Below are 19,778 nucleotides of genomic sequence, written 5' to 3'. Positions count from 1 at the left end.
TTTATCTTTTGATCCTAAATAAATCCTTTGTATCCTTTGGACTCTGCTTCATCCGGCCAGCCTTCCTGCCCCTGCCCTGCCCCTGCCCTGCCCCTGCCCTGCCCCTGCCCCTGCCCTGCCCTTTCCTGCCCTTGACCTGCCCCTGCCCTTGTCCTGTCCTTTCCTGCCCCTGTCCTGCTCTGCCCTGTCCTGCCCTGCCCTGTCTTATCCTGTCTTATCCTGTCCGACCCTGTCCTGCCTTGACCTGCCCTTGTCCTACCCCTATCCTGCCCTTGACCTGCCCTTGACCTGCTCCTGCCCGTGTCCTGCCCCTGTCCTGTCCTACCCTTGTCCTGCCTTTGACCTGCCCTTGTCCTGTCCCTGTCCTGCCCCTGTCCTGCCCCTGACTTGGACTTCACTAGGCATATCGTTCGGCCCGGTTCCTGGCACCCCTTCCTGGTTCACCCTGCAAGCGCACTTGGATGGGTCTCTGGAGGAGACCTCCCCCCCCACCCTCCTGAACCTGGAGCGCCAGGACCAGTTCCAGACCCACCAGCCCTGCCCTGTGCCTGTCCCTGGTTTCCCATCCTGCTCTTGGCTCAGTGAAGCAGAGTCCCTTCGGGACAGTGCTGGACACTACCCCTGGACGGCAAACGCCCTTGCTCTTGGGCGCAGAACACCTCCTGACCCACTCCTGGCTCTCTGGTGGGCAGTGTGGCGTAACAAATGAATGATGTTGATTATATCAGGAAATCCCACTGAGATTCTGTGATTCTGTGAACTGATAACCATCCTGTGCAGTCTGTACATTCTGCTGACTGCTGGTCAGCCTGTCTGATATAGAAAGATCTGTAACTGGCAGTCTGTGCATATAATAACTCTCACTGGATACTACTAGATTTAATATATAGAGAAATACTAGACTATAAACAAACTTGTATTGGAGAGAGTGCAGGATTTGCATATTTCCTAAGACAGTCTCCTGCTTTCATTACCCTTTGTCATCCTATCAGCTGATAAATCTTGCAATTCTATTAATATTCATTTTTTTATTTGGGGGGAAAAATATTCAGTTGATAAAGATCACCGATTCTGCACTGCACTGAACTGGATGGCTTATTTTGGTATCAGACGTGATTCTGATTGATAGAGATTTGTGGCCTAGCAGAACTGAAGATTTAAAGGCTTAGCCTATCTCTGAAATTGCTTTCTGAAGTATGTTAAAGTCTTCCAAATTGATAGTGAAACATTGAAATATACAAATAGAAACATAGAAATATCCTTGGTTATTTTTGTTAATTTCATGCTTAAGTAATATTTTTTTTTTTAATTTTATGATTTTAATTGTCCATCAATGTCAGAAACAGTCTGTAATGCCACCGGTAAAAACAGTCAGGAATTTTTCCACAAAGTTAACAGTAAACTGGGATGAAAACGTCTTCCTTAGGCAACAAAGCAGTCTTTTTACCTAGGTTCTCCGTGTGGGTTTTAGGTAGGCCTGATCTTTATACCTATTTTATATATTTGATCACAACTTCACAGCTCACACTGGTTTAACCATATTGAGACACTGGTTAGGAGTTTTTGAATTCTATTTTTTTCTGAAGAAACGAACACCACAAATTTATTTACCCCCCTAATTTCCATCATCAACCTGTTGTCTTCCATCCAAGTTCTAACCAGACTCAGCCTTGTGTAGGTTGATAAGGTTTCAAGGTCGTGCGGCTTACAATTAAATGCATGTTCCACTATCTATGTGGAAAAATGTGTGCTTTCCTTCCCAGAAGGAACCATTATGTTAGTTTAGGACTGTACTATTGTGTTCCCATTTTCTCATAGTAGCAATAGGAAAAGCATGCCAAGTACTCACTTGTTTAACGAGAGGTCAAGGATGAATCTGGAGCCAAACGCCTCAAGTTGAAAACTTGCTTGGGCCAGATGAACATTCTGCTTAAAAAAAAACAGCAACAACATTATTAAAGTTTGCACAATGCAGCACAATGACTAGAGAGTCCCCTTTTCAAAGAATTCAAAAGAAGTTACTGTTTAAATCAACGAAACTTTAAGTCCACATAAGTTATAGTCTCGTTAACAAGGTTTGTAATATTGACAAGGTCTTCTTGTTTCTTTTCTCAGATAATAAAAAACATTTTGCAACATATTAACAAAAATTCCCCGTTTCCCCGTTTAGCAGTCAAATACCGTAAATTTCGGTATTTGGAAAAGCGGTCTGTCCTTCACCTTCCTGATAATAATCTCACTTCTGAGGTCTGCCAGATATTTTTTGTTACACTGCCTTCCCAGAGGTTCCTACATTCCTACATTACATGACTAATTTGAAAAATAAAATCATCATTAAAAGAGACAGACATAATACAGCACTTGTCATGAACCCAGATAGTGAAGTAACAACTTTTGACTTTCTGTCAGAGAGTCTGGGTTCTCCTATTCTTCCGGAATGTCCAAACGCTAGGGTTCAATTGAACCAAAACTTCCATGGTTGTATGGATTTGATTTTGGCCACATGGCTACGACCCCTGTGATGTGTCAGATGCTTGCAGTTTTATCAATAGAGCTGCTTCTCTCCACTTTTCAACACATTAGCTATGATGGGGCTAGAGGCTTGCTATGCAAAAATATAATGTTTTTCACATTTGTTGCACGTTTCAGTTTCACCTTGCATTTTAGAGGGTGTGTGTAACTTGTTTGCCTCTCTCATGTGATAGTAAAAGAGTTCTAGCATACAGTCCTTATTTATATTGTAACGCTCTCAGGTTCACGGTGGGTATGTGCCCTCGCCACTGCCACCTCGGGTCAGTCCCCCACCATCGGGAACTCGAACCCGGGCCTCTGGCGTCACTCAACAGGGACCCAGCCACTTGAGCCAAAGGGAAATCTCCTCTCAGCCCGACAGCTGCGGTCCCTGCTATTCACAGGGAAGGGCTGTGACATCACTGCGCTGGTAAGCCAGCTCTCACAACCAATGGTGGCCATACACATTACTGTACACTCTCCCCCGCTTAATTTACTGTCCTCAGCGAAGGGCTATCCCATCCCACTACTGACACCAATGTAACACTCTCAGGTTCACGTGGGTATGAGCCCTCGCTGCTGCCACCTCAGGTCGGCCCCCCCACCCTCAGGGACTCGAACCCAGGCCTCCGGCATCACTCAACAGGGACCCAGCCACTTGAGCCAAAGGGAGATCTCCCCTCAGCCCGACAGCTGCGGTCCCTGCTATTCACAGGGAAGGGCGGTGACGTCATCATGATGGTAAGCCGGCTCACACAACCTGCAATGGTGGCCGTATGCATTACAATATTTATCTTATTTATAGCTGAAGAAGAATTGCCAATTGAAATGGAAGCATAAAATGAGAGTTGGACATTTTACATTATATGAACTAAATGAGGATCCCCAAAACATACTGTGTCCAGCCTCCACTGCCTCGTTTTTAACACAAGAGAGAATGAATCCTTCACTCATACTCAGTAAAATAAAACAAAGACCGACAGCTGTGTTATTATAATTCAAATGCAGTATTCAGAGAGGTTATTTCTGTCACCAATCTGTAAACACACCAGGCTTTAGGGTTAATTGCTGGAGGATAAATAATCATGATGTTGACTGCATAAATTGTACTGTCTTTGGAATGTCGGCAGCAAAGCAATGATAATGTAACTTTAGCATGTCCTTGCGAGAGTCACTGTGACACACTTGTTTCTACATTATTCAGGCTGAACATGTGCAAAGGTTGTACAAGGGCACAAACACACACATATTCACACCAGGGATATTCTTCCCAGAAGCCAATTAACCTTTCGCATGTTTTTCCACTGTGGGACGAAAATGGAGCATCTGGGAGAAACCTACACAAACACAGGGAGATCATACAAACTCCACACAGATAGTCCTAAACTTATCCCCGGGCCCCAACACTGTAAGGTAGTGCACTCGACATATCACACCTGAAGAAGGCTCCACAGCCAAAACGTTGTGTTTTCTTTCTTCTCTTTTCAGCAGGGAATAAACCTATTACTTGTTCCTTTGCAGACTACGCATGCTGAAGCAGCTACCCACCTGAACTATATTCTAATTATTTTTTCTTTCGGTTTCCCTGACATTTGATTTCTTGCACCAATAGGAACACAGTTTGGGCATTCAAGTTTTAATTAAAGAAAAAAACAATGGATTAGAGCCAATTTCCCTAAACATTCCAGAACACAAAGAGTTGAAAAAAAAGTGAAAAGCAAGTTTTGTTACATTGAGGGGAATTTGACATTTTTACTGTGTAGTATTAAACTTTGTCATTCGGATTATAAGATAAATATGGTTAAAATACAGAATATTTTCTGGATATTTTTTGTACATACATGTTTCAGGTCAGTATAAGTACTGGGACAAATTAACTTAAAATCAATTAAAATGAGCGTAACATTAGTGTCTGGATGCCTGCCTCTTTTATGCAAAGACTGCTTTAAGTCTGCAACCCATTAACATTACCAGACTTTTGATATGTTGCTTTGAGATTGCTTAACTTCCACCAATTTAAGTTGTGAGATTTTCCGACTTTAGTTTCCTCTTCAACAAGTAAAATGCACACGCAACACGATTCCTGATGAGCTCCTTGGTTAAGCGTATAGTATGTTTGTTTTCATTGTCCTGCTGCAAGGTGAACTGCCAAGTAATGAATCAGAAGGCTTTTTTTGGGGGGACAAGGGCAGACAAGACGTTTTTGTTCTAAAATCAATTAACCTGATAAAAAATGTAGAATATGTATTTCCATCCTTTGCTCACGTTTTTGCTCATGTTCTCAGTGTGCGCAATGAGTCACTTTATTCCACATGCCTTGTAAAATGTGCCACAAGTCTATTTTCTTGGATTCCTCTTAACGTTTCTGACACTAGTCTCATCTGGTTCATGTCATGTCTCTTGGGTAGCTATTCGAATACTTATAGCACTGCAGTTTTCACCTTGATTTGACGATATTAGCAGTTTCGGATCAACCCAGTGTGGTAGTTTATGAAGAACAGAAGAGGTAATTCAGCATGTCCTTTAACTCGTGATGTGCGTAAACTACACTCTTCACATAGCCAAGGGAGGGCTTGTCATCTGACGACAACCAACCACAGCTCCTGGACAGTGTTGCTTTTGCAAACAACAGTTCTGTGCAGAGTAAGCAGGAAGAAATGGGCGTTCAGCATTTTCTGCTGCTGCTGGCCCTGTTGTTGAAGCAGAGGCCAGGAAAGTACTGTACAGGCAGGAGGAGTGCCTCCTGCCTGAGTGCCGGCAGGAGTACTGCCCAAACTCTCAACAAAAAGTTCTCTGAACTCTCACTGCTACCCATTATTTCCTGAAAGACAATCAGATCTTGGGTTTACAGAATCCCAGTGCCAGTTTGCACAAGTTTTAAAAGTCTTGGGCTGTTTCCGTGTTGTTTTAAGCCACTACGGACAGGTTATTTTTCTTTCCTAACAAAACGTCTTAATTATCCTGAGTCTTATAAGAGACTAACCTGCTTTCACCACACACAATTCCTTCACAGAAGTAATGTCAGAATTTTATTTCTGGAATCCTTTATTGGTATTGCATGTAGAAGCAGTAGCTCTGATCACACAGTAATGAGACCGTAACTTAGAACCAGGAGAAGCCTTCTGATAAAATTGGCTCGCAGAGCCAAACCCACAAACACATCAAAACCGGGACTATAAGAACCTGCACTCTTCACTTTTCCACTTTTCACTGCAAAAAGAGATGAGAGAAAGAGCAGTATACCCATTTCCTCTCTTTCTGTTTCTTTGTATTCGCTACGACTGCAATCCAAAGATTGCGTGACTCTCTTTCAGCAGTGAAATTTCATCAAGAAGTATGGAAACGAGGCCAGTTATTACAACGTGGTGCTCTGAAGCTACTGATATACTGCGAGGTGCTGAAAGTTGGCGGAAATGTTCAAAAACTGCTCTTCAAGATGTGAGACAGCCTCTAAGCCAGATTCGTGTGACACATGGATGGCAGCACTAGTATGAATTCAGCTTTCCAGTGACACCTAAGATCCACTGCTGCTATCCTGAATCCCCAAGGTGACCTTCTCCAGCAGTGAGTGTTGCTGTGGTATGCTCAGTTTAAAATCAGTGCCCGTTCCAAAAGCTTGATGTCAGGACTGGATAATGACGAGTGATTCTACATCTGAAAGACAGGAATTAGTAATACATAGGAAAAGAGGTGGAGTGATAGTGTTGTCTAAGAGAAACCACTTCAACCACATGTTAATAACTAAAGTAAACAGCAGGAGAGACGTTGGAAATCTGACCGCTGCCAAATGCCTGAAGGGTCAGGAAGGAACATCTTTCCAATGCAAACTGCCTTAATTCAGACTAAAGCTAATAAAATCTGGCAAATTTTCAACTCTTCTCATCCCCCTATGTTTCAGTTCCACTAAGAATAACATAGTAAAACAAACAAATCTGGAAAATGAGTACAGAGAAATAAACATTGTCATTAATGACCTTGTTATTATTATAATTGGTTCTTTAAAATTGGTTCTTTAAAATGTAATTAAGGAGGTACTGAGTGAAATCCCTACAGGTGAAATATTTTGCTCAAACCAGATTTCAATATTTTACACAGTTTCTGACCACAGTTTTGAGGTTTTAATAATGATTGCTTCTTTCTAGGAAGCAATTTTCATCCCACAGGATTTTGCAGAGGTGCAGAGCAGATCAGGGAAATTATGTGACCAGCTTTGGTAAGGTGAAATTTATAGAGGAAGGATTTTATGGGCACAGCAGCAAGTACTGGCAGTGCTGGGGCCCCGGGTTCAATTCCAAACCAGGGGAGCTGTCCGTGTGGAGTATGCATGTTCTCGTCAGGTTTGCGTGTATTTCCTCCCACAGTCCAAAGTCATACTAGTAGGTTAATTGCCCCTGGTGTGAGTATGTGCACGTCTGCTGTGTGATGGACTGGTGTACCATCCAGGGCGTACCCTGCCTTGCACCTACTGCTTGTGAAGCTTGCCCCCATCAACCAGTACTGAATAAAGCATTAGAAAATCAATGGATTTTACAGTCCTAAAGTAGAATTTCTCAGTTAATGACACAGAAACCTTCATTTAGTGTCTCATCAGAAGGACAGCACCTCTTAGGACTAGGATTTTGATACATTCAGTCATCCCCCAGACGGGGGCTTTGCACCACTAGCTCTTCAGCCAAGCACAGACACCAGATGTCTGAACCTGTGGTTCCCTCTTGTACCGAGCAGGATCACCATAGCAACAACACATCACCAGAGGGGTACAACAAACCTGTCTCCCAACATTCTGATCCCAGTTCCTGTTATTAGTCAGTAAACAATCCAATGCTTTGGTGATTTCTGCTTCACAATGATAAGAACAGCCAAAATCGAAGGATTTGCCTCCTGTCAGCGTACTGGGGCATTAAACTCAGCTCCAGAGGAAAGAGTGCCACCTGGTGGTCTACCAACACCACTTACCGCAGCAGCCTGTTTTTTTCCAGAAGATCAGCCTGGCTTGGTTTCTGAAATCTGGGCACATTTTCTATATAGCGATACTATCACCATGAGTTTGAAGTCCCAATCAAAACAAAGGAAAACAAACAAATAGCAGACACCAGCAATTTTTTCAGAAATGTTCCATTCCCGCAACACACCCTGAAACTTTCCCTCAAAAGCAACCACACTCTTGTTTGTCTGGAGATTGTTAACGTACAGTAAGTGCTAAAACATAGTTTATGTCATAATAATTTACAACCTTTAACGTGCTTTATAGTAGTTCAATTACTTTCTGAACTTTTTTTTTGTAAAGTTATCTTCTAAGCATTAAGAAGTTTGCAATTCACAAAATAAGAGTTTGAAATATAAATTCTACAAACTCACTTTCAAACTTTCATTTCCCAAGTGTTATTGAATACAGTAAAATAGGGAATAGAGTCGTTAGGGAGCCATCCTGGCAAGCAACAGACACAGGGCAGGGTACACTCTGGATAGGACGCCAGTCCATCACAGGGTAGACAAGACAGACAAACACAAACACCCGCTCACATCAGGGCCAGTTTTTTCAAGCAGACCTGGGGAGAACATACAAACTCCACACAGACAGCACCCCTTTAGACACCCTTAAGATTACTCCTTTCTGCTTTACACACCAAGAGCACAGTTTGCGAGGAACATCACAGTGCTTAAGAGAAGCAAAATTCACCAACAAATTCAATTTATTAATCACCTCATGGGTCAGAACCTAAACAGCAGCTGAAGCCGAGGAACAAAAAGCAAAATGTCTACACTGACACTGAAAGTTAGGAAGGACAGAGACCATGAGCCTTTTTTTATACAGTTTCTTCATTCCTTTAAACTAAGGTTACAACGCTAAAAAGTCACATTAGTCTACTGTTTGTAGTGTTCTATATATTAAAATGCCTTGGGCAAAAAAAGTGAATACAGTATTTAGTCACAGGGGTACTAGAAGATCAGATTAATTTTTCAGAGCCATAAAGTAAGCTCTTCCCCTTCACAAATGTTTTAGCAATCTGAGTCACCCCCGGATACAGATTCTTATCCCTATAAATACCAGAAAATTATATTTGATATAACCATACGCTATTTTTGATTTGATCAAGTTCTATTTAGGAAGGAGGGGTTGCTACTCTTGGAACTGCAGGAGAGCACTTCGTGTGACCTGTGACATGAACGTCACATGAACGGGATTAGAAGTAATCAAACTACATGAAGTTTGAGCTCATACGGGCAGGGTCCTTCAAAAGCCACTTTAATTTATGGTAACCAACACACTGATAACAAAAACGCAATGCAAATGCAATAACCTATTAATCTATAAAAAGAAATATCCTATTTATAGGAACTTAAAAAAACTTTATTAAAATGCATAAAAATAATGAATAAAAACACTATACTTTAAAAAATATAGCTGTATTAAAACTTGACCGTATGGAAGTGGATCATCCAGCTCTTTACATATAGTATAGTTAGTGGGCTTAAAAACATTTAGCTGTGCATGTTGTTTTAGTTTAATTTAACACTTGGACAACTTTACTGATCTCCACTTGACCTTCCTGTTTCAAAGAAACCTGTGATTCGACAATACTGCTTTCAAAGGTTTATGGTTCTGTTATCCACGTTACATGAGTAAATGAGTTAAATATAAATATGTGAGGACAGTTGTAGAGTACTTAAAATTTGAAAAATCAAGCATCTGTCATAAAACCAGGAATATACTGTAATGTCTATACTATATTATAATGTATATATAGACTAAGTTTATAAGTACCGTAATGTTTACATGAGAACAAAACTGTTTTTCCTTACTAGAATTTGTAAAATTTCCATGGAAGAGGAATGTCAGGTTTACCTTTATCTGACACACGAGAGAGCTTATTCATGAAAATAGCACTTAAACTTTCATCCTTGGAATTCATTCTTAAAATGCAAAATACTAAGGCTTTCTCTCCACACCGAAACATGGAAACTGTCTTAAACCTATGAATAAACTTCTTTGTTGCATATACTTTTATGTGATTTTAAAGGGTAGTTTAGGATATTTCTCTACTCGAAATGAAGAGTCCACGTCCTGAAATCAAAGGGACAGACAATGAAGACAAGCCTTCGAATCTGAGTTGGACTGCTTCATTTGGCAACTATTAAAAAGACTGAAATTAAACATATCCTAACATGACTAGGGCAGCACTATTAATTGCTGCTTTCTAGAGCAGGGACCCTGGGTTCAATTCCTGGGGTGCGTTTACATATTCTTCTCATGTTCATGTAGGTTTCCTGTTGGTGCTCTGGTCTCCTCTCACAGTCCAAAGACATGCTGGGTGGTTAATTGGCTTCTGGGAAAAGTGGCCCCTGGTGTGAGTGTGTTTGTGTCTGTGTGTGTGATGGACTGGCGTCCGTTCCAAGTTCTGTTCATTCCAGCACCCAATATTTCACAGGATAGGCTCCAGGCCCGACCTGGATTGGTGGTTATTGTTAGTGATGTGATGATGATATTACTAAAACACACATGGAAGCTGTAGATTAAATGCACTTCTGGGCCAGTGCTTTAGCTCAACCTGCATTAGCGAGCCAGTTTAAAGCAAGAACGATATCCACACACCACAATATGCTCCCAACCACAGTCTTACTAATCCCCTTTCTCTGTTAGTATCTCTCTCTCTCTCACTCGTCGCATTTCGTCACAGACTTGTCAGAGCAGTGAGGATCAAAGATCTCTCGAAGCCGAGTTTCCCATTTTATCCTTGATTACATTGACCTTTCTGTCCGTGTCCTTTAATAGGGCTTCCACAACACTTAATCCAAAAAGACTTCGGAAGCCAAGGTTATAATAAAATAAAGACTGCACTTTGCACGAGCGCTCAATGACCATACGGGTTCATTTTCAGAGCCTCTCCAAGCATGTACAGATTCCAGATTTTCACACTTCTCCTGGAACCCAAGCCCAGATTTCCATTCATCTTGACACGTTTTCTTATCTATTTTCATGTGATTTTTCTTTTGCCATTTGCGTTGTATGCCAGCCTCTTTTCTGTCTCTCTATCACACCCAAAGAGGGCTGAAAAATTGTTTTTCACCCCAGCTGGTTCCTTTGCAGCCTGCACATAGATTTCTCTCTTCCTACTACTGTTGAACGTCTCCCTCCGAGAATGCAACACAGTGCTTTTACTTTTTCCCTTCCTTCTCTGGTGTTTTTGATGGTTATGACACATTTTAACTGTTCTTTGTTCTATGATCGTAAAATCTTTTGATTCCCACAGTCCGGTCTCGTAAAGAACAAGCGTAAAAACCATTCTTATAACTTCAATGAGAATATTCAAGCTCCTGTTCCATTATTGTTAAGCCATTCCTCACCAAATCTAATAACCATCCACTTATCCATTTTTAAGACCTTTTTATCGACAGCAGGGGTTCTTGGGACACCAGAGACTAACGAGGCAGGCAACAGGCAGGTTACACCCTGGACAGGACGCCAGTCCATCACAGAGCAGACACACAGGAACACACTCGCACCAGGGCCAGTTTTACAGAAGCCGGTATTTGGACTATGAGAGGACAGGATAGCCAGCGGAAACTCATGGAAACACAGGGAGAACACACAAACTCCACACAGACAGCACCCCAGGAATTGAACCTGGGATCCCAGTGCTGCAAGGCAAAAGTACTACCCACTGTGCCACCATGCTTTCCATAACACCTCCTGTCAATGGCTAATATTCCCTAAGGCACCATGGAGTAACCAAATAACCAAAATCATATAATACTCATATCATAACACCAATCTGGCCTGAAAAATCTAGCTCACCAAATACACCAGATAAGGTATACAATTCTAGGAAAAATGATCAAAAACATCCACATGTGAATGTTTCCAGGGAGATCCATGCCTCTTTTTCACTCATCTACTGTACCTTCCATAATGAGATTAACTTTCATCTGCTCAGGTATTTTTTAAAAAGTGGTAACAGGTTTCAAAGTCTATCGACGATTAAGAAAAGATTAATGAAGTCATTGAGCATCAAGGCCTCTAAACAGGAAAATAAACCTAGCAACACTTATCATAGTGCATTAGTGCCCCATGACATCCTTCATTTTTCTATTTATAAACTTCTGCATTTCCTATGACATTGATCTCCCATAATAAAATTTTCTATATGACATGTTTGTTCAGTACACAGATTTTTAAATAGGTCATACCATGTCAACTGGAGCACAGTTCCCAGTTTCAGATTTTCTTGAAAACAATGTTATTATTGACATTTTGAATGGAAACATTTAAGGTACCCTTAGAATTTTGTTTAAATGTCCCTCCAAAACACAGCCTCCACAGAGCCGTTTGTTCTGAAGCTGTGGGATTTTACAGTCAGTGCTTTATAACTGAGCTTTACTATGGTGTTGAAATTGAAAGCTTAAGTGAGTCCCGATTAGTTTATAATGAGGGGAATTTTACTACACTGAATAATTATTTCAGGACTAGAAATAACGAGAACAAATCGTTTTGGTTACATTTAATTTCAAATGCATGAGGCCAAAAATAAAATTAAAAAAATGAATATAAAATCGGTCACCCTGGAGAAATGACTATTTCGTCCACACAATATAACTTTTCAAAATAAATTCGCTTATTTAGGGTCATAGGGAAAATTGCAGGAATGCACAAACCTTCAGCAGCTAAAGTGGGATTTCATAATAGGCCAGTATTACCATTTTCTAAGATGTTTTAAAAATTACACAGCAACACAAAAATCCGTTACACTATATGTTTAGATGTTTTAGGTCTCACGCTAAAAGTTTGAAACTATAGTCATGCCACAGTTCTGAAAACAGCTGGGTTAAAAGAAAAAGGTGCATTCACAGTCGATAAACACGTGTGTCAGACAAAAAACATGTCCCAATGGCTTCATGTTTGGTCTGTAACAAAGCAATGGTCTCGATCAGAGTTCTGTTCCAGCTAACATGGGACACCTTCGCATTTTAGCTAAATAGTTAATTACAAATTACAGTTTTCTTGGTTAAACATCAGGCACAGGACATTTTAGACAACAGATTATGACGATGCTCAAATCCTGCCAGCAGTGTCACAAGGCTTTCAATATCTAACATATAGGACATCTATATATCCTATACAGTATGTATAGGACATGTATGCAGTTAGGAGGACAGTTTGAGAATTAATAGCATACAAGAGTGCAGGCCTTCTCTTCTATTTTGTACAGTGGACAATAACTAAAGGCAACAGTGGCGCAGAGTATTCAAATAATATGAAGCTAAACCTTTATTTGCTTTTGTGAAAAGGATGTGAATGTTTCAAGGAACTAGTGCTGAGAGATTTTACCCCTAAAAAGAGCTTATCATTCAGGGCTTTGTCCAACCTGTCTCCCAGGTACCTGTATCTGCCAAGTGAGGCTCCTGGTAACCACAAGCCTGCGCTTGGGTAAGCAGCTATTGAAGATGGATGGGTGTTATACTCAAACGCAAGGCGTCAGGCAAACGATTAATAAAGAGTTCTGTTACTTCTTCCTCTCATGATCGCAAACACACCACAATGTTGCTGTGAAAAATACAGTGGATCTCTTGTCTTGCTCCCCCAAATCTCACACACAGTCCCCCCAAAAACTGGTACTGTGAATAAAGTGCATTAAAAGTAATACTCTCCCCTCCCCCCCATCAGACCTCTTTCTCATATGGAGGCACGGGAATGAATGACAACACTGCAGTATTTTCTCAAGTACAGCGTTACATTTTCAACAGGCCAGCCCCAAGCCTCAAAGCTGGCCTCGACATCACTGCTGCATTCCATTACTAGTTTAAAAACACGTTACTCAGTATGCGTGAAATGGGTGTGCATATAAAGTATTTAGACAGATTTTTTTTTCCCTCCGCAATACACCCTGGAGTTCACAGCGCATTCCAATTATCCAGAAACTCCGCAGTATTGAAGTATAGACTTACCTGGCTCTGTTTAAGCTGGTTTCTGGCCCGGGTGTCAAGGTCGTGGTATGTGCTCTCCGAATCCTCGTTTAGGTAGTATATGAGTCGGGAAGGGTACGTGATTTCCACTTCACCTGAATGATGGGTCCTATTGACGCTGTTAGGGACGCCTGCGCCGTCTGCCTCCGGTGTGTTCCCCACTGCGTCCCAAACTGAGTCATTTTCTCTCCAGGATGAAACTAATGCAAAATAAACCGTGTTGGTTACGTCCTACATCCAATATAGAAGCAAACTAGACAACTGCGTCCTACTGCCGATAAGTAGGTATACGTGATGAGAAAAATAAGTTATTTTGTAGTTATATAGGTATTTTATTGTACCATTGCGATCGTTTTGTCCATAAAAAACAGCCAAAGTGTCGAATTTGTAAATTCCTATGATTTCTATCGTAGAACGCGCTATTTCTGTGTGTATACAATTTGTTTTATATATGTATGATAAATACCGAGTCGTTTTATCATTTCGATCCGTATTACGGCACTCTACCTGAATTCTAGAAATTGCTGCTTATGAATATATGCATTTATTTCAGCCATTGAGCTCTGCTCAATCCATCTTTCATCTGGTCTTTCAATGTTTTAACTAAAACCTTTATAATGTGTAATGTATAATGTAATTTGATCTCATCTCAACATGCATGTGTCGGCCTTATTAATACGTTATATTGCAAGACTAGTTGTAACATTGCTTTCTAAAGTCAAAGGTGTACTCACCAGAAATCTTCACACAGTTCAGTCAATTACAATTAAAAACGATGTACAACTCTTCAGTTCCTATTTTATCAATCTCTGCATTATAAATTATAAATTCGAGAAGATTCATTTCTCTAGAATGCCTCTATATCAATAATTTAATTTATTTCTAGTAGGAAATCAAACTGAAAACAATTTACCATCTGTGTCTTCTTCAGTGTGGATAACTGGCATGCATTCGTAAAAAAAAAAAGCGCTTTAATATCATACATACCAGTCGATGCAAAACTGAATGGTTGGACCCAAGAGAAAACGATGCTGGCACACAGATTTTGAAGATGTATCAAATGCATGATTCATATTTGAATTGTAAAAAAAAAAATCTCAGTTTTTTAACACGTCAATGCGGTGAAGAGCTTCTGGTCCATCTTTCTGGGGAAAGGTGTTTTTTTCATGTGGTGGTCATCGTTATATCATGCAGAAGGGGGGAAAAAACAGCATCCTTGTTGCAGTGTTCAGAGGGATGCTTTGGAAGGCGGTGGCTACGAGCAGAATTGATGAGGCAGTTCCTGCTGCTGCAAACGCGCAAGTGCTGTGCTGTTGGAGTCTCTGCTACACCACCCCACACCCGCCCCCTTCTCCAGGCAAGAGACGCTCGGTCATGTGAATTGCGGGAGTGCAGGGTTTCTAGTGTGGATGTGAAGGAGCCTGTCAGGCTCCGAGTTCATATAAAAGCCCGGTATGTGTGTTGACACTGACCAGAATGTTTTTTTTTTTTACCATGTCGTGAGACGGTAACCGGAGTAGCCTGTGACTTTGCCGTCTGATAATGTTGTCCAACGACGCATCAGCACTCCGGCGCAAATTTACACCTCCGTGCACATGAGTGATACAGACAGGGATAAAAAAAAAGTAGCTAAGCAAATTGTGTTATGACCATCTCTGTTTGTGTTTGAAACATGTCCACTGGGGCACAAGTGACCAAGTCTGTTCATGCGCTCACATAAGGGCACTTAATGAGAAATGCAGGTGGTGAACTACATTATGCTGATAGATATCTACTTCAGCTTATGTAGATTTTCAAATGGGACTGTTAATTAACATGCAAGAATGTATGTCTCTTCATCAAGAGAGGGTGTCTGGCAGGAATTCACATATAGACTTTCACCATGTAAGTGTAGACATCATGCATCCATCCATCTTCGAACCACTTCATCCAGTTCAGGGAGCTGGGGTCTATCCCAGCAAGCAATGGGCAAAAGGCAGGGTACACCCTGGACAGGATGCCAGTCCATCACAGGGCACAACACAGACACCAGGAGCAGTTTTCTCGGAATCCAATTAATCTACCAGCATGTCTTCGGACGGTTGGAGGAAACTGGAGCACCTGGAGTAAACCTATGTGAACACAGGGAGAACATGCAAACTCCACAAAGATGGCACTCCAGGTCTGGAGTTGAACCCCGGGCTGGAAGCAGCAGTCCTTACCAGTCCTAACCACCATCACATAGCCCATGTAGAAGTCACCTCTCTATAAATGCTGTCCATTTTCTCACTGCTGGTTACACAGAAGAAGTATGCCTGATGAATTGTTTTTGTCTTTTTGTTTTTAAATCTACACTTTTGACTTGTAAAATAAAGCTTGAGACAGCAGTAGTGGATGTACTGTAGTTAGCAAATAGTGTTTTCTTTCTGGAATCCATATCTGCCACAGAAAATGTACATTATGTCAGATTTTTTAGACTTAAGATTCAGTGTTTAATTTTTTTAATTGTCCAAAACATGTGGCTGGTCAATCGGTTTGATTGTACAAGCACTCTTACAGACTTTAGGTGAAAAAGCATTAGTTTGGGGGGCGTGTTCGGGGTGTCTCCACACATTTCTAGATGAAACAACGACGACTTCAGATTTGGCCTCACCTAATCTAGCACCACTAACCATAATGTAAAACCTAGTCCTAGACCTAGCCAGCAGCCATATCACTCTACAACTCACAACTAGCAGCCCACTGAAGCTCAGCAGGTCTGAGCCTGGTCAGTACCTGGATGGGAGACCTCCTGGGAAAACCTAAGGTTGCTGCTGGAAGAGGTGTTAGTGGGGCCAGCAGGGGGCACTCACCCTGCGGTCTGTGTGTGTCCTAATGCCCCAGTATAGTGACAGGGTCACTATACTGTAAACAGGTGCCGTCCTTCGGAATAAGACTTAAAACCGAGGTCCTGACTCTCTGTGGTCATTAAAAATCCCAGGGCGTTTCTCAAAAAGAGTAGGGGTGTAACCCCGGCATCCTGGCCAAATTTCCCATTGGCCCTTACCAATCATGGCCTCCTAATAATCCCCATCTATGAATTGGCTTCATTACTCTGCTCTCCTCCCCACTAATAGCTGATGTGTGGTGAGCGTTCTGGCGTACTATGGCTGCTGTCGCATCATCCAGGTGGGGCTGCACATTGGTGGTGGTGGAGGGGAGTCCCCATTACCTGTAAAGCGCATTGAGTGGAGTGTCCAGAAAAGCGCTATATAAGTGTAAGCAATTATTATTATAATTAATTATTATTATTAATCCCAACCTATACACTAACCCTCACATGGGACAAGTACTGTAGTAGGTTCAGCACTTCTCTTCATTGTTTCCTCTATATGAAAATAATCATAATAATTGCTTAAACTTATATAGGACTTTTCTGGACATTCCACTCTAAGCGCTTTACAGGTAATGGGGTCTCCCCTCCACCACCACCAATATGCAGCCCCACCTGGATGATGAGACAGCGGCCATAGTGCGCCAGAACGCTCACCACACACCAGCTCTCTGTGGGGAGGAGAGCAGAGTGATGAAGCCAGTTCATAGATGGGGATTATTAGGAGGCCATGATTGGTAAAGGCCAATGGGACATTTGGCCAGGACGTCGGCGTAACACCAGATATGGAAATGTAATGATATTGTTTGTCCTTTATTTCTACCACATCTGTTTTTCCTTCCTCCTCTCCTGTCTTCGGCCATCTTCTCTCCTTGAATCATCATCATCAGTGATCTCATGTCACAACTGATATCTCAGATTCAATCTCCAGGACAAACTTATTTGAGTCATACATTTTATTCTGGTGTCCTGGAACACAAAGGACGATGAATCACCACAGGCAATCAGAGTATTCTAAAGACCGGGCTCAGGTGTATGGCAATACTTCAAATGCTCTTCATATCCACAGATGTACAGGTCACATTTTCATTGGTGTCAGCGTTGTCATTATTCACATTGCAAGCACTTCTGTTGAATGGGTTATTGTTGTTATTCTCCATTCTATTACTTTGCATTAATGTGGGACTATTGTGACATTAGGTGGGTTGGTGGAGTGTCACAGCTCATAAGTAGGCTGAATCCCAGAACATAGACACATAAAGTTACTATTACTGTATGTGGAAAACAGTGCTTTTATTTAAGGTGCAGAACACAGTCAAGAAAACAAAAACCTAGCTCTTTTTGCAGGACTCTGTATGAGCTTCTCCGAGTCCCTACCTATTAGATCAAGTAGCTAAGCTACTGTACTTACCGCCACCAAACAGCTTACTTAACCTGATCTTTGCTGTACTTGTCAGGTCTGCAAGAGGTCATCCTCACAGGATTCTGGGTAATGGAATGGGAACAGGACCCAAACTCCTGCTCACCTCCAGCAGTAAAGCACATATACACTATACTGAGCTGATCATGAGGGAAGCCTGGAGAACATTTCAGGGTTATTTTGCAAAGTGCCTGGAACTGAATTGAAATATCTCCAGCTGCAGTTCATTCAGATCATGAGTTGTCCTGAGATGAAGGCATATTTGAGAAAACTCCAACCATTCACAAATGTTTCCCATGTGGCTAAAGATACATCATGCAATCAAAATCAAAAGAAAAAGACTTCCACACAGTCACACCTTGTCCTGTAAAAATACCTTCTTTATTTTACATGTTGGAACAAGAGTTCAAACAAAGATCCTACTGGCATACAGTATGTTCATGTTGCAATTTTCTGAAGACTGGTTGTCTTACAGCTATGTTTGCCATTCCTGCAGTTCACCACTGGTAACCCACAGAAGCTAAGTACCAGTACTTGATTGGGAGACCTCCTGGAAAAGCTAATGTTACTGCTGGAAGAAGTGTTAGTGGGGCCAGTAGGAGGCACTCACTCTGCAGTCTGTGTCAGTCCTAATATCCCAGTATAGTGATGGGGACACTATACTGTAAAAAGGTGCCATCCTTCAGATGAGACCTAAAACCGAGGTCCTGACTCTCTGTGGTCATTAAAAATTCCAGGGCACTTCTCAAAAATAGTAGAGGTGTAACCCCAGCATCCTGGCCAAATTTCCCATTGGCCCTTACCAATCATGGCCTCCTAATATTCCCCATCTCTGAACTGGCTTCATCACTCTGTTCGCATCCCCACTGATAGCTGATGTGTGGTGAGAGTAGTGGTGCACTATGGCTGCTGTCACATCATCCAGGTGCGGTTGCACACTGGTGGAGGGGAGGGGACATTAATAATAATGTTATTATTAACATTTTGCCAGGAGTCTCCATCAGGTGTGAGGGAGAGAGGCAAAAGGGTCAAGAGTCAACAAGCGAGAGAAAGTGAAAACAGACAGGTTTGGTGAGGAAGAGTGTCCAGACAAATGGAATTCTGGGAGATGAATTCCTGGAGAAGTGAGAACACCTGAAACCTGTAAATGAATGAAGAGGTTTAAAAAAAGCAATAAGTCTAATAATCTAGTGCTGAGGGCAGCATGGCGGTGCAGTGGTTAGTATTACTGCCTCACGGGTTTCAGTTCCATGTTCGCCTGGGTTTCCTCAGACAAGCCAAAGGCATACTGGTAGGTAAAATGGGTTCTGGGCAAACTGTGTGAGTGTGTCCGTTGTTTGTTTCTGTTTGTGCCCTGTGATGGGCAGTGTAGTATAGTAAGTATACATCGCGAGACAACAGAACGAGAGAATAGAAGGCGGGAATATATGGTGTAAGGGCGTGATTTGTGTAGTTAATAAACTAGTTAAAATACTATAAGAACGGCTCTTTATTAACATACACAACATTTATGGTGACGAGAGATGAGTGCTTGACGAACTCAAGGCAAGCAGAACACTGCAGATTTTAGTTCTCTTGCTGGTAGAAACAAACTTTTGAGGGAATATATGGTGTAAGGGCGTGATTTGTGTAGTTAATAAAATAGTTAAAATAATATAAGAACGGCTCTTTATTAAAATACACAACAAAAAGGTATCCCATCCAGAGTATATCCTGCCTTGCATCCATTATTTACAGTGAAAGGCTCTGGCTTTCTCTCGGCCCAGTATTGTATGAAGAGGTTATGTTGGGTCTTTAACTAGTCCTCTAGTTCGAGGTCCAGATATGTGCAGATGGTTGCATGATTTCTCCCTTGGTTATACGGCTACAACTGACCTTCTCCCTGTGCTGTTGGCGATTGGTTTTCATTAACAATGAAAACCATTTACGATTAATGATTTACATCATTTACAATTAATGATGATGCAGAGTATATTTTTCGCAGGTAATGATGATCATCACTACTGAGACGTTTTTCCCAGAAAGAATGATGTT

General features: G+C 41.6%; 1 protein-coding gene across 6 annotated transcripts in view; it reads right to left on the bottom strand.

Moving 5' to 3' along the window:
• adam23a (ADAM metallopeptidase domain 23a) overlaps window positions 1-14,823 on the bottom strand; it is a 106,455-nt gene extending 91,632 nt beyond the window's left edge. For 2 of the 6 annotated variants that reach the window (XM_069196382.1, XM_069196384.1), the window contains exons 1-3: window positions 14,461-14,823; window positions 13,456-13,673; window positions 1,850-1,929 (exon numbers count right to left, since the gene is read on the bottom strand). In XM_069196382.1, the coding sequence (XP_069052483.1) occupies window positions 1,850-1,929; window positions 13,456-13,673; window positions 14,461-14,539 (377 nt within the window). In that variant the 5' untranslated portion in view covers window positions 14,540-14,823. The remainder of the gene's footprint in view (window positions 1-1,849; window positions 1,930-13,455; window positions 13,674-14,460) is intronic. The other 4 variants (XM_069196381.1, XM_069196385.1, XM_069196386.1 and 1 more) reach the window with 3 other exon arrangements.
• Between the last annotated feature and the right edge of the window lie 4,955 nt (window positions 14,824-19,778).

Source organism: Lepisosteus oculatus, chromosome 12 (assembly GCF_040954835.1).
Source record: "Lepisosteus oculatus isolate fLepOcu1 chromosome 12, fLepOcu1.hap2, whole genome shotgun sequence".
NCBI classification, from domain to species: Eukaryota; Metazoa; Chordata; class Actinopteri; order Semionotiformes; family Lepisosteidae; genus Lepisosteus; species Lepisosteus oculatus.
The sequence above is the reverse complement of the archived record's forward strand: the minus strand, read 5'-3'. Positions and strand labels throughout refer to the sequence as shown.